Source organism: Nerophis lumbriciformis, linkage group LG36 (genome assembly GCF_033978685.3).
Source record: "Nerophis lumbriciformis linkage group LG36, RoL_Nlum_v2.1, whole genome shotgun sequence".
Classification (NCBI taxonomy): Eukaryota; Metazoa; Chordata; class Actinopteri; order Syngnathiformes; family Syngnathidae; genus Nerophis; species Nerophis lumbriciformis.
Genome location: NC_084583.2, coordinates 895726 through 919210, shown reverse-complemented (window position 1 = coordinate 919210; position 23485 = coordinate 895726). Strand labels below are relative to the sequence as shown.

General features: G+C 40.4%; 2 protein-coding genes across 4 annotated transcripts in view; both read right to left on the bottom strand.

Moving 5' to 3' along the window:
* LOC133577067 (P2Y purinoceptor 4-like) overlaps positions 1 to 22262 on the bottom strand; it is a 28861-nt gene extending 6599 nt beyond the window's left edge. Inside the window, exons 1-2 of one of the 3 annotated variants that reach the window (XM_061930599.2) lie at positions 20415 to 22262; positions 6378 to 6562 (exon numbers count right to left, since the gene is read on the bottom strand). The gene's annotated coding sequence lies outside the window, so the exon portion shown is untranslated. Of the gene's footprint in view, positions 1 to 6377; positions 6563 to 8478; positions 9069 to 20414 lie in introns of those variants that run through there. The other 2 variants (XM_061930598.1, XM_061930600.1) reach the window with 2 other exon arrangements.
* Positions 19830 to 23485, bottom strand: part of inppl1b (inositol polyphosphate phosphatase-like 1b) — a 148134-nt gene continuing 144478 nt past the window's right edge. Inside the window, exon 28 of the mRNA XM_061930597.2 lies at positions 19830 to 20655. Within this exon, the coding sequence (XP_061786581.1) occupies positions 20562 to 20655 (94 nt within the window). The 3' untranslated portion in view covers positions 19830 to 20561. The remainder of the gene's footprint in view (positions 20656 to 23485) is intronic.

Genomic DNA, 23485 nt, shown 5'->3' with positions numbered 1-23485 from the left:
ATTATTATTATTATTATCTATAATTACATTTAAATGGCATTGCATACATGTAAAATTAAATGCTATTTCACATTATTTGACCAGTAGCAGTTACACTCATCTGAACAGGTCAGCCACCTGTTTAAAGCCCGATCACAGTTGAAATCTTGAAATGAAGGGCCTTTCATGGCCAAAACATTAACCTGGACAACATTTTAACAGCTGGTTGGCTCGGATTTTATTATTTTCATTGCATTCACATGCTGCAGTGGACAGTGGACAATTTAGCTTCAGTCCACGTGTGTTTATTGACAACAGGGTTATAACCTGGACACGTTAGCTCGTCGGTATGAAAACACGTGACTGTTACTACGTGCGTCTGCCCCGGCCCCCGAGTCAAACAGCGGCGGTGTTAATGAAGCAGCGTCAGGCTGCTCACCGTCAGTGAAACGCTCGGTGAAATCGCGGATTAACGTTAAATATATGACGAGCCGCGACCGATGCAGCTATAACCTATCTACCTATAACTTATATTACCCTCGTATTTAGATCCCGTCCGTACGTCCGTCCGTCCCTCTTCTTCTTCTTCTGGCCCACCAGGTGAATTAAGTGCTATTGGCGGAGTTACAATGCATAGTAGGCTACCGCCACCTACTGCACCGGAGTTGTAACTACAAGCAACATTCACGGACAGTCCCATTGCTTTTATGAGCGGTCGAGCGAGTCAAAAGCCGAAAAATCCATTTGTGGCGGACGTAATTCTTTCGTGGCGGGCCGCCACAAATAAATGAATGTGTGGGAAACACTGAAGACGTATTTTATTCTGAAAACAAGCATTATTCAACTTACAATTTTTTTAACCTTTAAACTTTTTTTATATGAGGAAAACTCAAATATCTTATTTGAACAGTTATTTTCTCAATTTTAACATTTTAAAAATATAATTATTAATACTAAGATGAAGATCATGACGTATAATCAAAGACTAAAAAACAGGTGAAATGTTTTTAAAATTAGGGAAATTTCCGGAAACAAAAAGTTACATAATAACTTGCAGTGTATGCGTCAAATGTATTCCTAGCCCCTTCCTGCTCTGTCACTAGAAACAATATAATGGCAAATGTCCCACCGGCTTTATTCATTGTTGGTGGTGGCTTGGTCATCATTTTCACTGGAATTGAATCCCGGCTGCGGATTTATGTTTTGATTATGTTGAATTTTATGTTTTGCACAAACACAAAAAAATACTGAACAATTTTTTTCGTATAATTTTAGTATCAAGTTTGATAAAAAATGTACTGTATTTTCCGGACCATAGGGCGCACTATAAGGTGCACTGCCAATGAGCGGGTCTATTCAGGTCTTTTTTTATACAAAAGGTGCATTAAAGAAGTCATATTATGATTTTTTTTCTCAATGTAAAAGACTTCCTTGTGGTCTAAAACCATCAAAAACCGTCCGACCGGAACTCTCTAATAGCTAAAGTTCCTTGGGTGGATAATGTAAACTCACTACACCGGTATGTTTTAGAGCTTTCATGGCGAGTTTACTGACAGATATAAGTAAGAACTTTACACTACTTTATATTAGATATGATAACAGCGGAGGATGAATGTCACATAACAAGAAGATAGAGAAAAAGAAGAAGCTTATCTACTACGGCAACCGCACGGACTAAAGGCGGACTCGCGCAAATTTTCAGGATTTATGCAGATCCCAAATACAGATCAGCAGCACCAGAAGGAAAGAAAAATTACTTTTGCATAATATTGTGAAACGAAACGCCAGATAATGTCTTACCTTATACACACACCATAATAATACTCCTATGTTGAAGCACAGTACAATCCATCAAGCGGTGCGACTTCAGAGCTTACCAAAGTCCTACTAAAAACATTTTGATAGATTTTTGAGCGCCGTGTGTAATGTTCTATATTTTCAATGGAACATATAAAATGTTGGTGTTGTTTACTTGAGTAATATTGCCATCATAATGTAGTCTGCACGTATCTCTTATGTGTGACTGCCATCTACTGGTCACACTTATCGATTCACCATGTACCAAATAAAATAGCTTCGAAGTCGGTAAGCAAAACCAGAATGATCCCGCACATTAGGCGCACCGGGTTGTAAGGCGCACTGTCGAGTTTTGAGGAAAAAAAGGATTTTAAGGGCACCTTATCCAGTATGTTGAATTTGTTGTTTTGCACACACAACCACACAAATACTGAACATTTTGTTTCCTTTACTTTTAGTACAAAATATTTGTCAAGTTTGATTAAAAATGGAATACAATTCTGCATAGGGCTCCAATTTTGCTGTGTATGATGCAGCGCTGCAAAATGATCAACTTTGTCATGTCAGCACTTCTCTGAAACACGAAATGATCCATCTTCTCAAATGTTTCATTATTCTGTTCGACATCCTTAGACTGTTCCTAATAATGTGGCCTACTAGACATCCTTAGACTGTGCCTAATAATGTGACCTACTAGACATCCTTACACTGTCCCTAATAATGTGACCTACTAGACATCCTTGGACTGTCCCTAATAATGTGACCTACTAGACATCCTTACACTGTCCCTAATAATGTGACCTACTAGACATCCTTAGACTGTCCCTAATAATGTGACCTACTAGACATCCTTAGACTGTCCCTAATAATGTGACCTACTAGACATCCTTAGACTGTCCCTAATAATGTGACCTACTAGACATCCTTAGACTGTCCCTAATAATGTGACCTACTAGACATCCTTGGACTGTCCCTAATAATGTGACCTACTAGACATCCTTAGACTGTGCCTAATAATGTGACCTACTAGACATCCTTAGACTGTGCCTAATAATGTGACCTACTAGACATCCTTAGACTGTGCCTAATAATGTGACCTACTAGACATCCTTAGACTGTCCCTAATAATGTGACCTACTAGACATCCTTACACTGTCCCTAATAATGTGACCTACTAGACATCCTTAGACTGTCCCTAATAATGTGACCTACTAGACATCCTTAGACTGTCCCTAATAATGTGACCTACTAGACATCCTTGGACTGTCCCTAATAATGTGACCTACTAGACATCCTTAGACTGTGCCTAATAATGTGACCTACTAGACATCCTTAGACTGTGCCTAATAATGTGACCTACTAGACATCCTTAGACTGTGCCTAATAATGTGGCCTACTAGACATCCTTAGACTGTCCCTAATAATGTGACCTACTAGACATCCTTGGACTGTCCCTAATAATGTGGCCTACTAGACATCCTTAGACTGTCCCTAATAATGTGACCTACTAGACATCCTTGGACTGTCCCTAATAATGTGACCTACTAGACATCCTTAGACTGTGCCTAATAATGTGACCTACTAGACATCCTTAGACTGTGCCTAATAATGTGACCTACTAGACATCCTTAGACTGTCCCTAATAATGTGACCTACTAGACATCCTTAGACTGTCCCTAATAATGTGACCTACTAGACATCCTTGGACTGTCCCTAATAATGTGGCCTACTAGACATCCTTAGACTGTCCCTAATAATGTGACCTACTAGACATCCTTAGACTGTCCCTAATAATGTGACCTACTAGACATCCTTAGACTGTGCCTAATAATGTGACCTATTAGACATCCTTAGACTGTCCCTAATAATGTGACCTATTAGACATCCTTAGACTGTCCCTAATAATGTGACCTACTAGACATCCTTAGACTGTGCCTAATAATGTGACCTACTAGACATCCTAAGACTGTCCCTAATAATGTGACCTATTAGACATCCTTAGACTGTGCCTAATAATGTGACCTACTAGACATCTTTAGACTGTCCCTAATAATGTGACCTACTAGACATCCTTACACTGTCCCTAATAATGTGACCTACTAGACATCCTTGGACTGTCCCTAATAATGTGACCTACTAGACATCCTTAGACTGTCCCTAATAATGTGACCTACTAGACATCCTTAGACTGTCCCTAATAATGTGACCTACTAGACATCCTTAGACTGTCCCTAATAATGTGACCTACTAGACATCCTTAGACTGTCCCTAATAATGTGACCTACTAGACATCCTTAGACTGTCCCTAATAATGTGACCTACTAGACATCCTTAGACTGTCCCTAATAATGTGACCTACTAGACATCCTTGGACTGTCCCTAATAATGTGACCTACTAGACATCCTTGGACTGTCCCTAATAATGTGACCTACTAGACATCCTTAGACTGTGCCTAATAATGTGACCTACTAGACATCCTTAGACTGTCCCTAATAATGTGACCTACTAGACATCCTTAGACTGTGCCTAATAATGTGACCTACTAGACATCCTTAGACTGTGCCTAATAATGTGACCTACTAGACATCCTTGGACTGTCCCTAATAATGTGACCTACTAGACATCCTTGGACTGTCCCTAATAATGTGACCTACTAGACATCCTTAGACTGTCCCTAATAATGTGACCTACTAGACATCCTTAGACTGTCCCTAATAATGTGACCTACTAGACATCCTTAGACTGTCCCTAATATTGTGACCTACTAGACATCCTTAGACTGTCCCTAATAATGTGACCTACTAGACATCCTTAGACTGTCCCTAATAATGTGACCTACTAGACATCCTTGGACTGTCCCTAATAATGTGACCTACTAGACATCCTTAGACTGTGCCTAATAATGTGGCCTACTAGACATCCTTAGACTGTCCCTAATAATGTGACCTACTAGACATCCTTAGACTGTCCCTAATAATGTGACCTACTAGACATCCTTAGACTGTCCCTAATAATGTGACCTACTAGACATCCTTAGACTGTGCCTAATAATGTGACCTACTAGACATCCTTAGACTGTCCCTAATAATGTGACCTACTAGACATCCTTAGACTGTCCCTAATAATGTGACCTACTAGACATCCTTAGACTGTCCCTAATAATGTGACCTACTAGACATCCTTAGACAGTTCAGTTCAGTTTCAGTTTCAGTTTATGTGGAATATGCATACAATACAATGTAATGCATCACATATTTCCAGTTGTTTCATTACAGCACACCTGAAAAGGAGTAGGAAGAAGCTGAGCTTATTTAATCCTACCCCTTTTCATACCATTGCAATTTTATCCCAAGTCCTTGTTTTCTTTAACAGAACAGTGAATACACACACACACACACACACATATATATATATATATATATATATATATATATATATATATATATACATACATTATATATACATACAATATATATATATATACATATATATATATATATATATATATATACATATATATATATATATATATATATATATATATATATATATATATATATATATATATATATGCATATATATATATATATATATATATATATATACATATACATATATATATATATATATATATATATATATATATATATATATATATATATATACATACATATAATATATATATATATATATATGTATATATATATATATATATATATATATATATATATACGCAGATGCTATTTCATCCCTACAAGCCTTTTTTGCAGGTATCCCTGCTCTTCAGGGGATTTTTTATATTCAAAATTTCACAAGTTTCCCTGCTCTTCAGGGGATTTTATAAAAAGAGCAGGGAAATCTGTGAAATTTCATAAAAGTCCCCTGAAGAGCAGGGAAGCCTGCGAAACGGGCGCGTGGGGATGAAACAGCCTCTGTTTTTTCCCGACCTAACGTAAATAATAAATAAACATTATACCATTGTAAGTAAACAAATATTAAACACATAAATAATCTTTATCTAAAAAAAAAAAAATAAATAAATAATTCTTGTTCTGCGTATTTTGTAGCTTGAACAGTCTCTTTAAATGAATCATTTTGGTGCTTTGTTGGATTTCTTTGCTTAATCCATTCCATCATTTAATTCCACATACTGATATGTTTAAGGTTTTATGTGTTGTACGTGCATACAAATGTTTTAAATGACATTTTCCTCTACGGTTATATTTCTCCTCTTGAGAAGAATAGTTGTGCATTCTTGGCTAGCAGGTTATAATTTGCTTTGTGCATCATGTTCCATGTTTGCAAATGCACCAAATTGTTCAATTTCAATATTTGTGTTTTTATGATGTATTATTATAACTGATCTTTTTTGTAACACAGTTAATTTCCTACATTTGTGCACCGTGCCTAATAATGTGCCAAATAATAGATGATCACCGGTGTGATGCACTGCGACCTACACTCCATATCATCTATTTTGAACTTCATCAACACTCAGCATTATTTCCTTGGAGTAAAAATGGTAAATACAAGTTTGGTGTTGAGAAAATCACAATTTTCTTGTCAATTGTGTTTCAAGTCAGTGGTGGTAAAGTTGTACCTGCAGGGTGGTTGTGGTCCTCCCAATTCCCACGACGTCCTCTCCACTTCAGGACCACAGACCCTCAAACACGACCTTAGTTTCCTCTGCTTTTTCCCCTCCTTTCTTTTGCCTTTTGCCACCACTTGGACGCTTCGGTCCGAGCCGCGTGCTTGTTCTTCTTCTCCTTCTGTGCTGCCTGGGGCCTGCGGCACATTAGACACGCTGCAAAGTTATTTGGGGGTGGGAGCCAACCTCGCGCCCACGCTCCTGGGAGAGTTAGGGGCGGGGCCGCTCTCACACTCAAAAGAAACCAGGTTTCATTTTTAGATCACGCAGAGAGACAACAATGACAGGATGACTCAATTTTGAGGTGAATACATGACAGAATCACCCTCTCTATATGTTCATTTCCTAAATCTGGTCATTGGCTGCAGTTAGAAAGGAGCGTTCACACCTCGGAGAGCTGTTGCAGCATGTGGATTGACATGAATCATGGCTCCAACACGAGAGGTGAAGCAAAGGCTAAGATTATTCAACTTATTCAAGAAAGTAAATCGTCACGCAATGTTGCAAAATATGTTGATCGTTCAGTCAGCTGTGTGTAAAATCTGCACCAAGTACAAAACCCAAAACCAGTGAAGCTGTCACGTTGTGTAAATGGTAAATAAAAACAGAATACAATGATTTGCAAATCCTTTTCAATTTATATTCAATTGAATAGACTGCAAAGACGAGATATTCAATGTTCAAACTGGAAAACGTTATTTTTCTTTGCAAATATTAGCTCATTTGGAATTGGCGTTTCAAAAAAGCTGGCACAAGTGGCAAAAAAGACTGAGAAAGTTGAGGAATGCTCATCAAACACTTACTTGGAACAGGCTAATTGGGAACAGGTGGGTGCCATGATTGGGTATAAAAGCATCGTCCATGAAATGCTCAGTCATTCACAAACAAGGACGGGGCGAGGGTCACCACTTTGTCAACAAATGCGTGAGCACATTTTCGAACGGTTTAAGAACAACAATTCTCAATGAGCTAGAATTTAGGGATTTCACCATCTACGGTCCAGAGAATCTGGAGAGATCACTGCACGTAAGCAGCAATGCCCGTGACCTTGGATCCCTCAGGCGGTACTGCATCAAAAAGCGACATCAGTGTGTAAAGGATATCACCACATGGGCTCAAGAACACTTCAGAAAACCACCGTCAGTAACTACAGTTGGCTACTACATCTGTAAGTGCAAGTTAAAACTCTACTATGCAAAACCAAAGCCATTTATCAACAACACCCAGAAATGCTGTCGGCTTCGCTGGGCCAGAGCTCATCTAAGATGGACTGATGCAAAGTGGAAAAGGGTTCTGTGGTCTGACGAGTCCACATTTCAAATTGTTTTTGGAAACTATGGACGTCGTGTCCTCCGGACGAAAGAGGAAAAGAACCATCCGGATTGTTATAGGCGCAAAGTTGGAAAACCAGCATCTGTGATGGTATGGGGGTGTATTAGTGCCCAAGGCATGGGTAACTTACACATCTGTGAAGGCACCATTCATGCTGAAAGGTACATACAGGTTTTGGAGCAACATATGTTGCCATCCAAGCGACGTTATCATGGACGCCCCTGCTTATTTCAGCAAGACGATGCCAAGCCACGTGTTACAACAGCATGGCTTCATAGTAAAAGAGTGCGGGTACTAGACTGGCCTGCCTGTAGTCCAGACCTGTCTCCCATTAAAAATGTGTAGTCCATTATGAAGCCTAAAATAGCACAATGGAGACCCCCGGACTGTTGAACAACTTAAGCTGTACATCAAGCAAGAATGGGAATTAATTCCACCTGAAAAGCTTCAAAATGTGTTGTTAAAAGGAAAGGCCATGTAACACAGTGGTAAAAAAAAAATGTCCCTGTGCCAACTTTTTTGCAATGTGTTGCTGCCATTAAATTCTAAGTTAATGATTATTTGTAAAACAAAAAAAAAACATTAAAAATCTTGTCTTTGCAGTCTATTCAATTGAATATAAGTTGAAAAGGATTTGCAAATCATTGTATTCTCTTTTTATTTACCATTTACACAACGTGCCAACTTCACTGCTTTTGGGTTTTGTAAGAACATGACTTACATTCTAGAGATGCGTTCTTTCCCCCCAGTCCAACATCAGCATGTATAGGATTAAAATGGTCCATGAAAGCTGCCCGTCAAGGTGTTAAATCTTGTATTTGCACAGCTGCACTGTAGCCACCATTGCTGCGAGTAAGTACTATAAAAATCGCTCTCAAGTCATGAGACAGTAAAGTGTGATCATAAAGACATAAATGTACGACGATAGGATCCTCTTAATAAGTTACCACAAACTTACTTTAAGAGGCAATAAGATTAAAAAGAAGTCCAAGAGCTTGCACAAATATCCAATTATACTGTGTTAGCTGGGAGTCATATAAAAAAGGGGCATTGTTTTTCCTCGGTCGACAAAAACATGAACGACGCTCCTCTTTTTAGTGTATAGTGCTGCCAAAAACCCTCAGCATCCGTCCGGATGATGACATCATCGATAAGGCAGCCCGGAGGTCAGTAAACAGACAAGATTGTTTGGCTGAGCCTTAATGAGTAACTGAGCAGTGCACAGACGCAGGTCACATACTTCACCTGGGAAATGTCCTGAAGTTGGATTATTCCTGCGCCAAATTTGTTAGAATACAGATTTGACTGAAGGGCGGTTGTGTCTTTTGCACATTCAAATACAAAACCCAAAACCAGTGAAGTTGGCCCGTTGTGTAATTCGTAAATAAAAACAAAATACAATGATTTTAAAATCCTTTTCAACTTATATTCAATTGAATAGACTGCAAAGACAAGATATTTAATGTTCACACTGAGAAACCTCATTTTTTTAATTGCAAATAATCATTAACTTAGAATTTAATGACAGCAACACATTGCAAAAAAGTTGTCACAGGGGGCATTTTTACCACTGTGTTACATGGCCTTTCCTTTTAACAACACTCAGTAAACGTTTGGGAACTGAGGAGACACATTTTGGAATTTTTCTGGTGGAATTCTTTCTCATTCTTGCTTGATGTACAGCTTAAGTTGTTCAACAGTCCGGGGGTCTCCCTTGTGCTATTTTAGGCTTCATAATGCACCACACATTTTCAATGGGAGACAGGTCTGGACTACAGGCAGGCCAGTCTAGTACCCGCACTCTTTTCCTACGAAGCCACGCTGTTGTAACACGTGGCTTGGAATTGTCTTGCTGAAATAAGCAGGGGCGTCCATGATAACGGTGCTTGGATGGCAACATATGTTGCTCCAAAACCTGTATGTACCTTTCAGCATTAATGGTGCCTTCACAGATGTGTAAGTTACCCATGCCTTGGGCACTAATACACCCCCATACCATCACAGATGCTGGCTTTTCAACTTTGCGCCTAGAACAATCCGGATGGTTATTTTTCTCTTTGTTCCAGAGGACACGACGTCCACAGTTTCCAAAAAACAATTTGAAATGTGAACTTGTCAGACCACAGAACACTTTTCCACTTTGCATCAGTCCAACTTAGTTGAGCTTGGGCCCAGAGAAGTCGGCGGCGTTTCTGGGTGTTGTTGATAAATGGCTTTGGCTTTGCATAGTAGAGTTTTAACTTGCACTTACAGATGAAGCGACCAACTGTAGTTACTGACAGTGGTTTTCTGAAGTGTTCCTGAGCCCATGTGGTGATATCCTTTACACACTGATATCACTTTTTGATGCAATACCGCCTGAGGGATCGCTTACGTGCAGTGATTTCTCCAGATTCTCTGACCCTTTTGACAATATTACAGACCGTAGATGGTGAAATCCCTAAATTCCTTGCAATAGCTGGTTGAGAATTGTTGTTCTTAAACTGTTGGACAATTTGCTCACGCATTTGTTGACAAAGTGGTGACCCTCGCCCCGTCCTTGTTTGTGAATGACTGAGCATTTCATGGAAGCTGCTTTTATACCCAATCATGGCACCCACCTGTTCCCAATTAGCCTGTTCACCTGTGGAATGTTCCAAATAAGTGTTTGATGAGCATTCCTCAACTTTCTCAGTCTTTTTTGCCACTTGTGACAACTTTTTTAAAACATGTTGCAGGCATCAAATCCCAAATGAGCTAATGTTTGCCCAAAAATAACAACGTTTTCCAGTTCGAACGTTAAGTATCTTGTCTTTGCAGTCTATTCAATTGAATATAGGTTGAAAAGGATTTGCAAATCATTGTATTCTGTTTTAATTTACCATTTACACAACATGCCAACTTCACCGGTTTTGGGGTTTGTAGTATAAACCCGTTTTTTTTTCCTAGCCCTGCCAGTCAGAAGGAGATTACTCAGTGACAGCGGAGAGTCGGCTTAATGCACTTTACATTACACACGGATGACATAAGTGCTGATTAAGTGACATGATAGAAAGAGTGGCAGGCGGTAAATCAACTTTACAGACAAGGTTCCCGACCACATACAGTATGTACAGTATGGATTGAATACAAGCTCTGATCCAGGCTCAGTGATAGCAGAAAGTACACAGTAGGAGAGTGCAAGTGGATAGTAAACAACTGCCTTCAGATAATACACATTGAAGAGTCACTGGAAAACGGATCGAAGGGACATTGAACATTCACATCATCTGCTAACAAAATACAAATAAGGAAAAAGATGCGTTCCCATTACGGTTTGACAATGAGGTTAAACACAAAAATGTTGTTGTTAAAATGAACAAACACAAGCCCTGCGGATATTAGTCACTGTGATTGTTTTCTGCTACTGTTGTGACTACAGTGGACCCTCAGAAGTCCATTACTCCAAGGAAGTGTTCAACCTTTGGTTTGTTTGGACATCTAATGGGTAAATAGAATTTATCTAGTCCGAGTCCAAGATAAAACTATTGCACACTGTCCAAATTGTGTTTTAAGTTGCATCGCAGCATAGTTACTTGTCTTTGGGAAGACACAAAGAAGCTACTCGTACAAATAAAGATCTTCTTTTTAATGACAAACTGCACCTTTTGTGGAATTTTACCAATTGTTCACAATCATTATGAGAGACATGACAGATGGATTTTTTGTTAATGCATTTTAAATATTAAATAAAATAAATACAAGTCTGCTTACAGCGGGATCAATGGTAGGTCCACTATTTTGCCCATAAAACCCAATAAATAATCATTCTAAAACCGCCAACAATACTCCATTAAGTTTATTTTCAATCATAAATCATGCATCTCACCTGGACAGAAGAAGTCTGAGTAGGTATTCCGACAAGTTGGCACACTTTGACAGCCATTTTGGACTCGAAACTGGCGAGGACGACACGAAATACAAGTCTGCTTATAGCGGGATCAATAGTAGCTCCACTATTTTGCCCATAAAATCCAACAAATAACTATTCAAAAAGCGTCAACAATACTCCATTTACATTTGGTGACTTGAATATTAACAAGTATTAGTCATATTGTTATTATAAGTGCTAACGCAGACAAACTGTTTATAGTGTCGCATTTATCACTTCCTGTGTCCCTATGTTTACATCATTGAGTGGTCTGCTGCTTCCTCGCTCTCTGTAAGTTTATTCTAGATCATAAATCATGCATCTCACCTGGACAGAAGAAGTCTGAGTAGGTATTCCGACAAGTTGGCACACTTTGACAGCCATTTTTGACTCGAAACTGGCGAGGACGACACGAAATACAAGTCTGCTTACAGCGGGATCAATGGTAGGTCCACTATTTTGCCCATAAAACCCAATAAAAACCAAATAAATACTCATTCTAAAACCGCCAACAATACTCAATTTACATTTGGTGACTTGAATATTAACAAATATTAGTTATATTGTTATTAAAAGTGCTAACGCAGACAAACTATATATAGGGTCGCATTGATCACTTCACGTGTCCCTATGTTTACATAATCGAGTGGTCTGCTGCTTCCTTGCTCCCTGGAAGTTTATTTTCAATCATAAATCATGCATCTCACCTGGACAGAAGAAGTCTGAGTAGGTATTCCGACAAGTTGGTACACTTTGACAGCCATTTTGGCCACGAAACTGGCGAGGACGACACGAAATGCAAGTCTGCTTACAGAGGGATATATGGTAAGTCCACTATTTTGCGCACAAAATCTAACAAATAACCATTCAAAAAGCACCAACAATACTCCATTTACATTTGGTGACTTGAATATTAACAAGTATTAGTCATAAAAGTACTAAAGCAGACAAATTATTTATAGCGGTGCATTGATCACTTCATGTGTCCCTATGTTTACCTCATTGAGTGGTCTGCTCCTTCCTTGCTCCCTGGAAGTTTATTTTCAATCATAAATCATGCATCTCACCTGGACAGAAGAAGTCTGAGTAGGTATTCCGACAAGTTGGTACACTTTGACAGCCATTTTTGACTCGAAACTGGCGAGGACGACACGAAATACAAGTCTGCTTACAGCGGGATCAATAGTAGCTCCACTATTTTGCCCATAAAACCCAATAAATAACCATAACAAAAAGTGCTATCAATACTCCATTGACATTTGGTGACTTAAATATTAACAACTATTAGTCATATTGTTATTATAAGCGCTAACGCAGACAAACTATTTATAGCGGCGCATTGATCACTTCATGTGTCCCTATATTTACCTCATCGAGTGGTCTGCTCCTTCCCTGCTCCCTGGAAGTTTATTCTAGATCATATTCATGCATCTCACCTGGACAGAAGAAGTCTGAGTAGGTATTCCGACAAGTTAGTACACTTTGACAGCCATTTTGGCCACGAAACTGGCAAGGACGACACGAAATGCAAGTCTGCTTACAGAGGGATTAATGGTAGGTCCACTATTTTGCCCATAAAATCCAATAAATAACCATAACAAAAAGTGCTATCAATACTCCATTGACATTTGGTGACTTAAATATTAACAACTATTAGTCATATTGTTGTTACGGCTCAGGCTCCTGCCAACGCCGCTCATCCGTCTGTGCGCACCTCGGGACACGCCCACGAGTGCGCACATCCAGGGACGCGCCGCGCACGTTCCCGCCCTGCAGCAGCCACCAGCTGCAATCACTCGCTGGCAATCTTCACACCTGGAACTGATGAGGGCGAGCTGGTTAAAAGACCAGTGGACCCTAGGATCGAGGCGGGAACTTAGCTTTCTCATGGTGTACATACCCTCCGTCGCCTGCGTCTCAATTTCCCCTGGATCTCCCTCTGGACTCCGACTGCTTCCTTCGTTCCTCGACCTCTTGCTCGCCCCTGGATTCTGACGCCTCGCTCTCGCCCCGGATCATCTGCCTGCCCCCTGGACTTCCGCGTATCTCGTTCAACACGTTGGTAACACTCACTTCAGTTAAATTCTACACATAGTCTTACACCATTCCCTTTTGTATTCTAGTTCACACTCCATTTCCTTAGTTTAGTAATATTGTTTATTATTATTTTTTATAGTCAACATATATATATATATATGACTATTTTTTATAGTCAACATATATATATATAAAAAAAAATAATAATAAACAATATTACTAAACTAAGGAAATGGAGTGTGAACTAGAATACAAAAGGGAATGGTGTAAGACTATGTGTAGAATTTAACTGAAGTGAGTGTTACCAACGTGTTGAACGAGATACGCGGAAGTCCAGGGGGCAGGCAGATGATCCGGGGCGAGAGCGAGGCGTCAGAATCCAGGGGCGAGCAAGAGGTCGAGGAACGAAGGAAGCAGTCGGAGTCCAGAGGGAGATCCAGGGGAAATTGAGACGCAGGCGACGGAGGGTATGTACACCATGAGAAAGCTAAGTTCCCGCCTCGATCCTAGGGTCCACTGGTCTTTTAACCAGCTCGCCCTCATCAGTTCCAGGTGTGAAGATTGCCTGCGAGTGATTGCAGCTGGTGGCTGCTGCAGGGCGGGGACGCGCGCGGCGCGTCCCTGGATGTGCGCACCCGTGGGCGTGTCCCGAGGTGCGCACAGACGGATGAGCGGCGTTGGCAGGAGCCTGAGCCGTAACAATTGTTATTATAAGCGCTAACGCAGACAAACTATTTATAGCGGCACATTGATCACTTCATGTGTCCCTATACTTACCTCATCGAGTGGTTTGCTCCTTCCCTGCTCCCTGGAAGTTTATTCTAGATCATAAATCATGCATCTCTCCTGGACAGAAGAAGTCTGAGTAGGTATTCCGACAAGTTGGCACACTTTGACAGCCATTTTGGACTCGAAACTGGCGAGGACGACACGAAATACAAGTCTGCTTACAGCGGGATCAATGCTAGGTCCACTATTTTGCCCATAAAATCCAACAAATAACCATTCAAAATGCGCCAACAATACTCCATTTACATTTGGTGAGTTGAATATTAACAAGTATTAGTTATATTGTTATTATAAGTGCTAACGCAGACAAACTATTTATAGCGTCACATTTATCACTTAATGTGTCCCTATGTTTACATAATTGAGTGGTCTGCTGCTTCCTCGCTCCCTGGAAGTTTATTCTAGATCATAAATCATGCATCTCACCTGGACAGAAGAAGTCTGAGTAGGTATTCCGACAAGTTGGTACACTTTGACAGCCATTTTGAACCCGATACTGGCGAGGACGACACAAAATTAAAGTCCGCTTACAGCGGGATGTATGGTAAGTCCACTATTTTGCGAACAAAATCTAACAAATAACCATTCAAAAAGCACCAACAATACTCCATTTACATTTGGTGACTTGAATATTAACAAGTATTAGTCATAAAAGTGCTAAAGCAGACAAATTATTTATAGCGGTGCATTGATCACTTCATGTGTCCTTATGTTTACCTCATTGAGTGGTCTGCTCCTTTCCTGCTCCCTGGAAGTTTATTTTCAATCATAAGTCATGCATTTCACCTGGACAGAAGAAGTCTGAGTAGGTATTCCGACAAGTTGGTACACTTTGACAGCCATTTTTGACTCGAAACTGGCGAGGACGACACGAAATACAAGTCTGCTTACAGCGGGATCAATAGTAGCTCCACTATTTTGCCCATAAAACCCAATAAATAACCATAACAAAAAGTGCTATCAATACTCCATTGACATTTGGTGACTTAAATATTAACAACTATTAGTCATATTGTTATTATAAGCGCTAACGCAGACAAACTATTTATAGCGGCGCATTGATCACTTCATGTGTCCCTATATTTACCTCATCGAGTGGTCTGCTCCTTCCCTGCTCCCTGGAAGTTTATTCTAGATCATAAATCATGCATCTCACCTGGACAGAAGAAGTCTGAGTAGGTATTCCGACAAGTTGGTACACTTTGTCAGCTATTTTGGACCCGAAAACTGGCGAGGACAACACGTTTCTTTGTGAGGATTATAAGACATTCTTCATCTAAATGGGAATATATGACCATCCTAGCATTCGGCATCCTAATGACAGCAGACTTTATACAGTAAGTGATGGAAAAAACGCAAACATCGTGATGCGTTTCCGAAATTAATGCGCCGCATATGATCTAAATAGGTAAATATTAAATGTTATTATAAATGTGCCCGTTACTATACATATACTTACCTATGTACTTACTATATATACATATATATACTTACATCATGTATATAGAACCTCAATGGAAGTGTTTGGATGTTTTGTAAGGGCTTCATAGGGAGAATTTATAGGGCCCCCAAAGGCTCCATTGTAAGCTGACTTTTGATCGCATTTATTTAATATTTAGAATGCATTAAAAAAAATAGTCATGTGTTTCATAATGGTTGTGAACGATAGGCAAAATTCCCAAAAAAGCACAGTTCCCCTTTAAAGACATTCAAAAGTGCAGTTAACCTGACCTCTGATGAGTACCACAACAAAAATGCTTGTTTTGTCATCTTTAAGGGTGTCTTAGAATGGTCGCTTTGAATCTCACTCCTCCCCCTCTTGTGGGAAGAAGGCGAGTTGAGTACCGAGACCCCGTGCGTACAATATGTATGTCGGGGGAATGTTCCGAGACGCGGGGCCGATCCCAGGACCTCATTTGACTAAACTTTTGGGTTGGCTTCTATTAAGGATTTTCAAAGTCGAATCTGAGTCCTAAGATTTCGCCCACAGTCGACTATCAGTCGAATCTACAGAGAAATCAAGCGATTGTGATGATAGTAGTGGTCACTAGGGGTCAGTATAAGGTCATGTGATGCAGAGTCGTGTATAGAGAGTATGGACTACTCGGTTTCGGCGTTCATGTTCAACATGGCGCCCTGTAGTCACATGAGGGGCTTTTGACCAATCAGAGAGGCCAGGCCATCTCCTAAATGATTGATCAGAACCCCCTCACCTGACTACGGGGTAAGGTTGTCCCGATACCAATATCTTGACCTACTCAGTGGCCTAGTGGTTAGAGTGTACGCCCTGAGATCAGTAGGTTGTGAGTTCAAACCCCGGCCGAGTCATACCAAAGACTGTAAAAATGGGACCCATTACCTCCCTGCTTGGCACTTAGCATCAAGGGTCGAAATTGGGGGTTAAATCACCAAAAATGATTCCCGGGCGTGGCACCGCTGCTGCCCACTGCTCTCCTCACCTCCCAGGGGGTGAACAAGGAGATGGGTCAAATGCAGAGGACAAATTTCACCACACTTAGTGTGTGTGTGACAATCATTGGTACTTTAACTTTAACTTAACTTTAAAATCTTGGTACCGGTACCAAAATGTATTTCGATATTTTCCGATACTTTTCTAAATAAAGGTCACCACAAAAATGGCATTATTGGCTTGAAACATATGTTTATTATTGCAATGTTGTCCTTAAATAAAATAGTGAACATACTAGACAACTTGTCTTTTAGTAGTAAGTAAACAAACAAAGACTCCTAATTAGTCTGCAGACATATGCAGTAACATATTGTGTCATTTATCTACCTACCATTATGAAGAACAAACTGTAAAAATTCATTATTAATCTACTTGTTCATTTACTGTTAATATCCGCTTATTTTCTGTTTTAACATGTTCTATCTACACTTCTGTTAAAACGTAATAATCACTTATTCTTCTCTTGTTTGATACTTTACATTAGTTTACATTGCTAGTTTTATGAGCAGAGGAGCATGTTCGGCAGCGCACACACACAGAGTACTTACAAGCAGACACAGTGTGTAGACAGAAAAGGGAGAACGGACGCATTTTGACTTAAAAACTAAAAATAAAGGTGAAGTTATAAAACTGAAACGCCCTCAGGGAGAGGTGCTTTAGCTAGCGGCTAACATCCAGTCGCAGTCGGCAGTGTTTTAGCTAATTTGAACTCACTAATCCTTGCCTCCATGGCGACAAATAGAGTAAGTTTCTTACAAGTATTATTATCACTGCTGAACGAGGAATAGCTAAACATGCTTCACTACACACCGTAGGAGGATACAATAGCTCACCGGCGTCACAATGTAAGCAAATGCCATGGGTGGATCTACACCTGACATCCACTGTAATGATACCAAGTACAGGAGTGTGTCTAGTAGATACTACTATGATTACATCGATATTTCTTAGCAGCACAAAATCTTTTTTTTCGTTTAAAAAAAATGTATACTATGTTTATAAACTCAGTAAATATGTTCCTGGACACATGAGGACTTTGAATATGACCAACGTATGATCCTGTAGCTACTTGGTATCGGATCAATACCCAAATTTGTGGTATCATCCAAAACTAATGTAAAGTATCAAACAAGAGAAGAATAAGTGATTATTACATTTTAACAGTAGTCTAAATAGAACATGTTAATACAGAGAATAAGCAGATATTAACAGTAAATGAACAAATAGATTAATAATCAATTTTTACAGTTTGTCCTTAATAATGTTGACAAAATAATAGGTAGATAAATGACACAATATGTTACTGCATACGTCAGCAGACTAATTAGGAGTCTTTGTTTGTTTACTTACTACTAAAAGACAAGTTGTCTAGTATGTTCACTATTTTATTTAAGGACTAAATTGCAATTATAAACATGTTTAATGTACCCTAAGATTTTTTGTTCAAAGAAAGCATATAATGCCATTTTTTGTGGTCCCCTTTATTTAGAAAAGTATCGAAATACATTTTGGTACCGGTCCCAAAATATTGGTATCGGGACAACCCTCCTCCCAACACACCTGCTGTACACGATAGTTCACTCCAACTCCCTCCCGCAGAGGGAAGAAGGGGTTTAATGGGTTTAATGGATTTGACTGCGAGATAGATAGTTGAAGTAGACTCCTCCGAATTCAATTTTCGAGGCCTCGACTATTTGAAGACAGCCCTATGAAACTTTTTTGTGTTTATTTGTTTAAGGGTTTTAGCGGTTTTCTTTGAGGTGAGAAAAGTTGCAAATGAGATCTGGTCATTCGGGAATAGCTGTACTTTAAAGGGGAACATTATCACCAGACCTATGTAAGCGTCAATATATACCTTGATGTTGCAGAAAAAAGACCATATTATTTTTTAACCGATTTCCGAACTCTAAATGGGTGAATTTTGGCGAATTAAACAACTTTCTATTATTCGCTCTCGGAGCGATGACGTCACAACGTGGCATCACATCGGGAAGCAATCCGCCATTTTCTCAAACACCGAGTCAAATCAGCTCTGTTATTTTCCGTTTTTTCGACTGTTTTCCGTACCTTGGAGACATCATGCCTCGTCGGTGTGTTGTCGGAGGGTGCAACAACACAAACAGGGACGGATTCAAGTTGCACCAGTGGCCCAAAGATGCGAAAGTGGCAAGCATTTGGACGTTTGTTCCGCACACTTTACCGACGAAAGATATGCTACGACAGAGATGGCAAGAATGTGTGGATATCCTGCGACACTCAAAGCAGATGCATTTCCAACGATAAAGTCAAAGAAATCTGCCGCCAGACCCCCATTGAATCTGCCGGAGTGTGTGAGCAATTCAGGGACAAAGGACCTGGGTAGCACGGCAAGCAATGGCAGCAGTTTGTTCCCGCAGACGAGCGAGCTAAACCCCCTATCGACCCTAGCTTCCCTGGCCTGCTGACATCAACTCCAAAACTGGACAGATCAGCTTTCAGGAAAAGAGCGCGGATGAGGGTATGTCTACAGAATATATTTATTGATGAAAATTGGGCTGTCTGCACTCTCAAAGTGCATGTTGTTGCCAAATGTATTTCATATGCTGTAAACCTAGTTCATAGTTGTTGGTTTCCTTTAATGCCAAACAAACACATACCAATCGTTGGTTAGAAGGCGATCGCCAAATTTGTCCTCGCTTTCTCCCGTGTCGCTGGCTGTCGTGTCGTTTTCGTCGTTTTCGCTTGCATACGGTTCAAACCGATATGGCTCAATAGCTTCAGTTTCTTCTTCAATTTCGTTTTCGCTACCTGCCTCCACACTACAACCATCCGTTTCAATACATGCGTAATCTGTTGAATCGCTTAAGCCGCTGAAATCCGAGTCTGAATCCGAGCTAATGTCGCTATAGCTTGCTGTTCTTTCCGCCATGTTTGTTTGTGTTGGCTTCACTATGTGACGTCACAGGAAAATGGACGGGTGGTTAAAATCAGGCCCTTTGAAGCTCTTTTTAGGGATATTGCGTGATGGGTAAAATTTTGAAAAAAACTTTGAAAAATATAATAAGCCACTGGGAACTGATTTTTAATGGTTTTAACCATTCTGAAATTGTGATAATGTTCCCCTATAAAAAACCAAAACAAAACAAAAACGGTGCCACAGATTTTGCACAGTCAACAATCAGTCGACTGAAAAAAATATAACCCTAGATGTGACTACAAAAATCCTGAGAGAAAGACCACCATTGGACGTGTTCTCTTTGGGTTATCACTCCTGATACCTTAGTTTGGCGTATTTTCCTTGAAACTTCAGGTTAAACTTCAAGATCCGAGGGTCCACTGCACATTGCAAGGTGGTTAAATCCACAGAATGATCCATAAACGGATCCGCGTCCGATTTAGTCCAGTCAACAGTTCTTGATCCTGCCCAGGAAGGAAAACTGGTAGAGCTCTGGACGGGGGGGAAAGTAGCAAAGCAGCCTATGAACAAGCTTACCTCAAGAAAACAAGTGAAAATGGCACCAAGTCAAGACTAAATCCCTGAAATGTTGTAAGATCCACAAAAACTGCGAGTGCTGAAAATAAACTTCTGGATTGATGCCCGAATTCCTGTCCATGTTTTGGTTTTTTTGATCTGTGCGTGTCAGTTCCAGTTCCTGGGCAGGTTCTCCAAGATCCTGCGTCGATGAGAGGAGTTTGTCACTCCGGCAGCACGCAGATCCTCTTCGGTGATGCCGCTGTGGAGTGGACAAAAAGGTACTGCAGCACAAACACGGTAGAATACAAGATGGCATGCACCTTAAAGGGGACCTATGATGATGATAAATGCCACAATGTGGGACACTGCTGTTGATACTCCTGTTAAACAAAGTCAAATCATAGGGTTCATGCTTTTGGGCGTCACACGGTTTTGAACGCCTCTGGCCGCTGGGCTTTGCGGTCTGGCCGCGTTGTGACGTGAAAGCGAGGTGGGCTGACCTATATGGACAGAAAGTAAGGCTATCAGCCGGTGGAAGATGAGCTCCCTTTGAGGACAGCTACGATTAAGCAATTGTAACGGAGGCCAGCCAGTGTGTCTGGACCATGTACAGTCGTGGTCAAAAGTTCACACCTACTCAGTGACCTAGTGGTGAGAGTGTCCGCCCTGAGATCGGTAGGTTGTGAGTTCAAACCCCGAGTCATACCAAAGACTATAAAAATGGGACCCATTACCTCCCTGCTTGGCACTCAGCATTAAGGGTTGGGATTGGGGGTTAAATCACCAAAAATGCTGCCCACTGCTCCCCTCACCTCCCAGGGGGTGATCAAGGGTGATGGGTCAAATGCAGAGAATAATTTCGCCACACCTCGTGTGTGTGTGTGACAATGGTAATGCCCCCCTCTACCTCAAAGAACTGCTCACCCCCCAAATCCTCCACACGACACCTCCGCTCCGGATAGGCTAACCTCCTCTATCCTCCGAGGACAAAGTTACGAAGTTGCTCCCAGTCTGTGGAACGCAATCCCTGACCACCTGAGGGCACCACAGACTGTGGATGCTTTTAAAAAAGGCGTAAAAACCCTTCTTTTTAAAAAAAACTTTTTTTTAGATTTTTGCATACTAGTTCTAGCTATTTGGCTGTTCTATATTTTATTTTTATTTTATTTTTTTATTATCTTTTTATTTTTATTTTTTTAATACACTGTAGCACGTTGAGGTTGTTTACTCAATGTAAAGTGTGTTTTCGCAAATAAAATATGTTATTATTATTAATCTATTATTGGTACTTTGAACATAATGTCATGGCTGTCTCGGGTTTCCAATCATTTCTACAACTCTTATTTTTTTGTGATGGAGTGATTGGAGCACATACTTGTCGGTCACAAAAAAACAGTTTGGTTCTTTTAGGAATTTATTATGGATCTACTGAAAATGTGACCAAAAGTATACATAGTGAAGTTAATTATATTTACATAGCGCTTTTTTCTAGTGACTCAAAGCGCTTTTCACAGTGAAACCCAATATTTAAGTTACATTTTCTTTAAAGCGATGTGGGTGGCACTGGGAGAAGGTGGGTAAAGTGTCTTGCCCAAGGACATAACGGCAGTGACTAGGATGGCAGAAGCAGGGGTCGAACCTGGAACCCTCAAGTTGCTGGCACGGCCACTCCAACCGAGCTATACCGCAATGTTAACGTTTGGTTACATGTCCCTTGGCAAGTTTCACTGCAATAAGGCGCCATTCTTTTACCACTTCTGACGTGTGTTTGGGGTCATCAATCAATCAATCAATCAATGTTTACTTATATAGCCCTAAATCACGAGTGTCTCAAAGGGCTGCAGAAGCCACAACGACATCCTCGCCTCAGATCCCACATCAGGGCAAGGAAAAAACTCAACCCAATGGGATAACAATGAGAAACCTTGTCATTGTCCTGTTGGAACACCCAACTACGCCCAAGACCCAACCTTTTTTTGTTTGATAACCAAACAACCAAGTTTGTTTCATCTGACATCACATAAAGATAAGACCTTCTGGAGGAAAGTTCTGTGGTCAGATGAACCAAAAATGGAGCTGTTTGGCCACAATACCCAGCAATATGTTTGGAGGAGAAAAGGTGAGGCCTTTAATCCCAGGAACACCATTCCTACCGTCAAGCATGGTGGTGGTAGTATTATGCTCTGGGCCTGTTTTGCTGCCAATGGAACTGGTGCTTTACAGAGAGTAAATGGGACAATGAAAAAGGAGGATTACTTCCAAATTCTTCAGGACAACCTAAAATCATCAGCCCAGAGGTTGGGTCTTGAGAGCAGTTGGGTGTTCCAACAGGACAATGACCCTAAACACACATCAAAAGTGGTAAAGGACTGGCTAAATCAGGCTGGAATTAAGGTTTTAGAATAGCCTTCCCAAAGTCCTGACTTAAACGTGTGGACAATGCTGAAGAAATCAAGTCCATGTCAGAAAATCAACAAATTTAGCTGAGCTGCACCAATGTTGTCAAGAGTAGTCAAACATTCAAGCAGAAGCTTGTGGATGGCTACCAAAAGCGCCGTATTGCAGTGAAACTTGCCAAGGGACATGTAAGCAAATATTAACATTGCTGTATGTATACTTTTGACCCAACAGATTTGCTCACATTTTCAGTAGACCCATAATAAATTCATAAAAGAAGCAAACTTCATGAATGTTTTTTGTGACCAACAAGTATGTGCTCCAATCACTCTATCACAAAAAAAATAAGAGTTGTAGAAATGATTGGAAACTCAAGAAAGCCATGACATTATGTTCTTTACAAGCGTATGTCAACTTTTGACCACGACTGTATATACATCTTACTCCCGGACCACATTAAGAGCAGTGCTGATTACCGGGTTGAAAGCACAGGCTTTTAGCTCGGTAGCAAGTATGCTCGTTTCTCATACCGGACGACCCAGGTTCGAGTCTTGAGCGGATTAGAAAAAGTAGGCGGGTTTACAGTTGGTGCCGTGACCCGGATGAGGGTCGGGTTTAGGGGTGTGAGTGTAACGGAGGTCAGCCAGTGTGGCTGGACCTGGTATACCGTATTTTTCGGACTATAAGTCGCA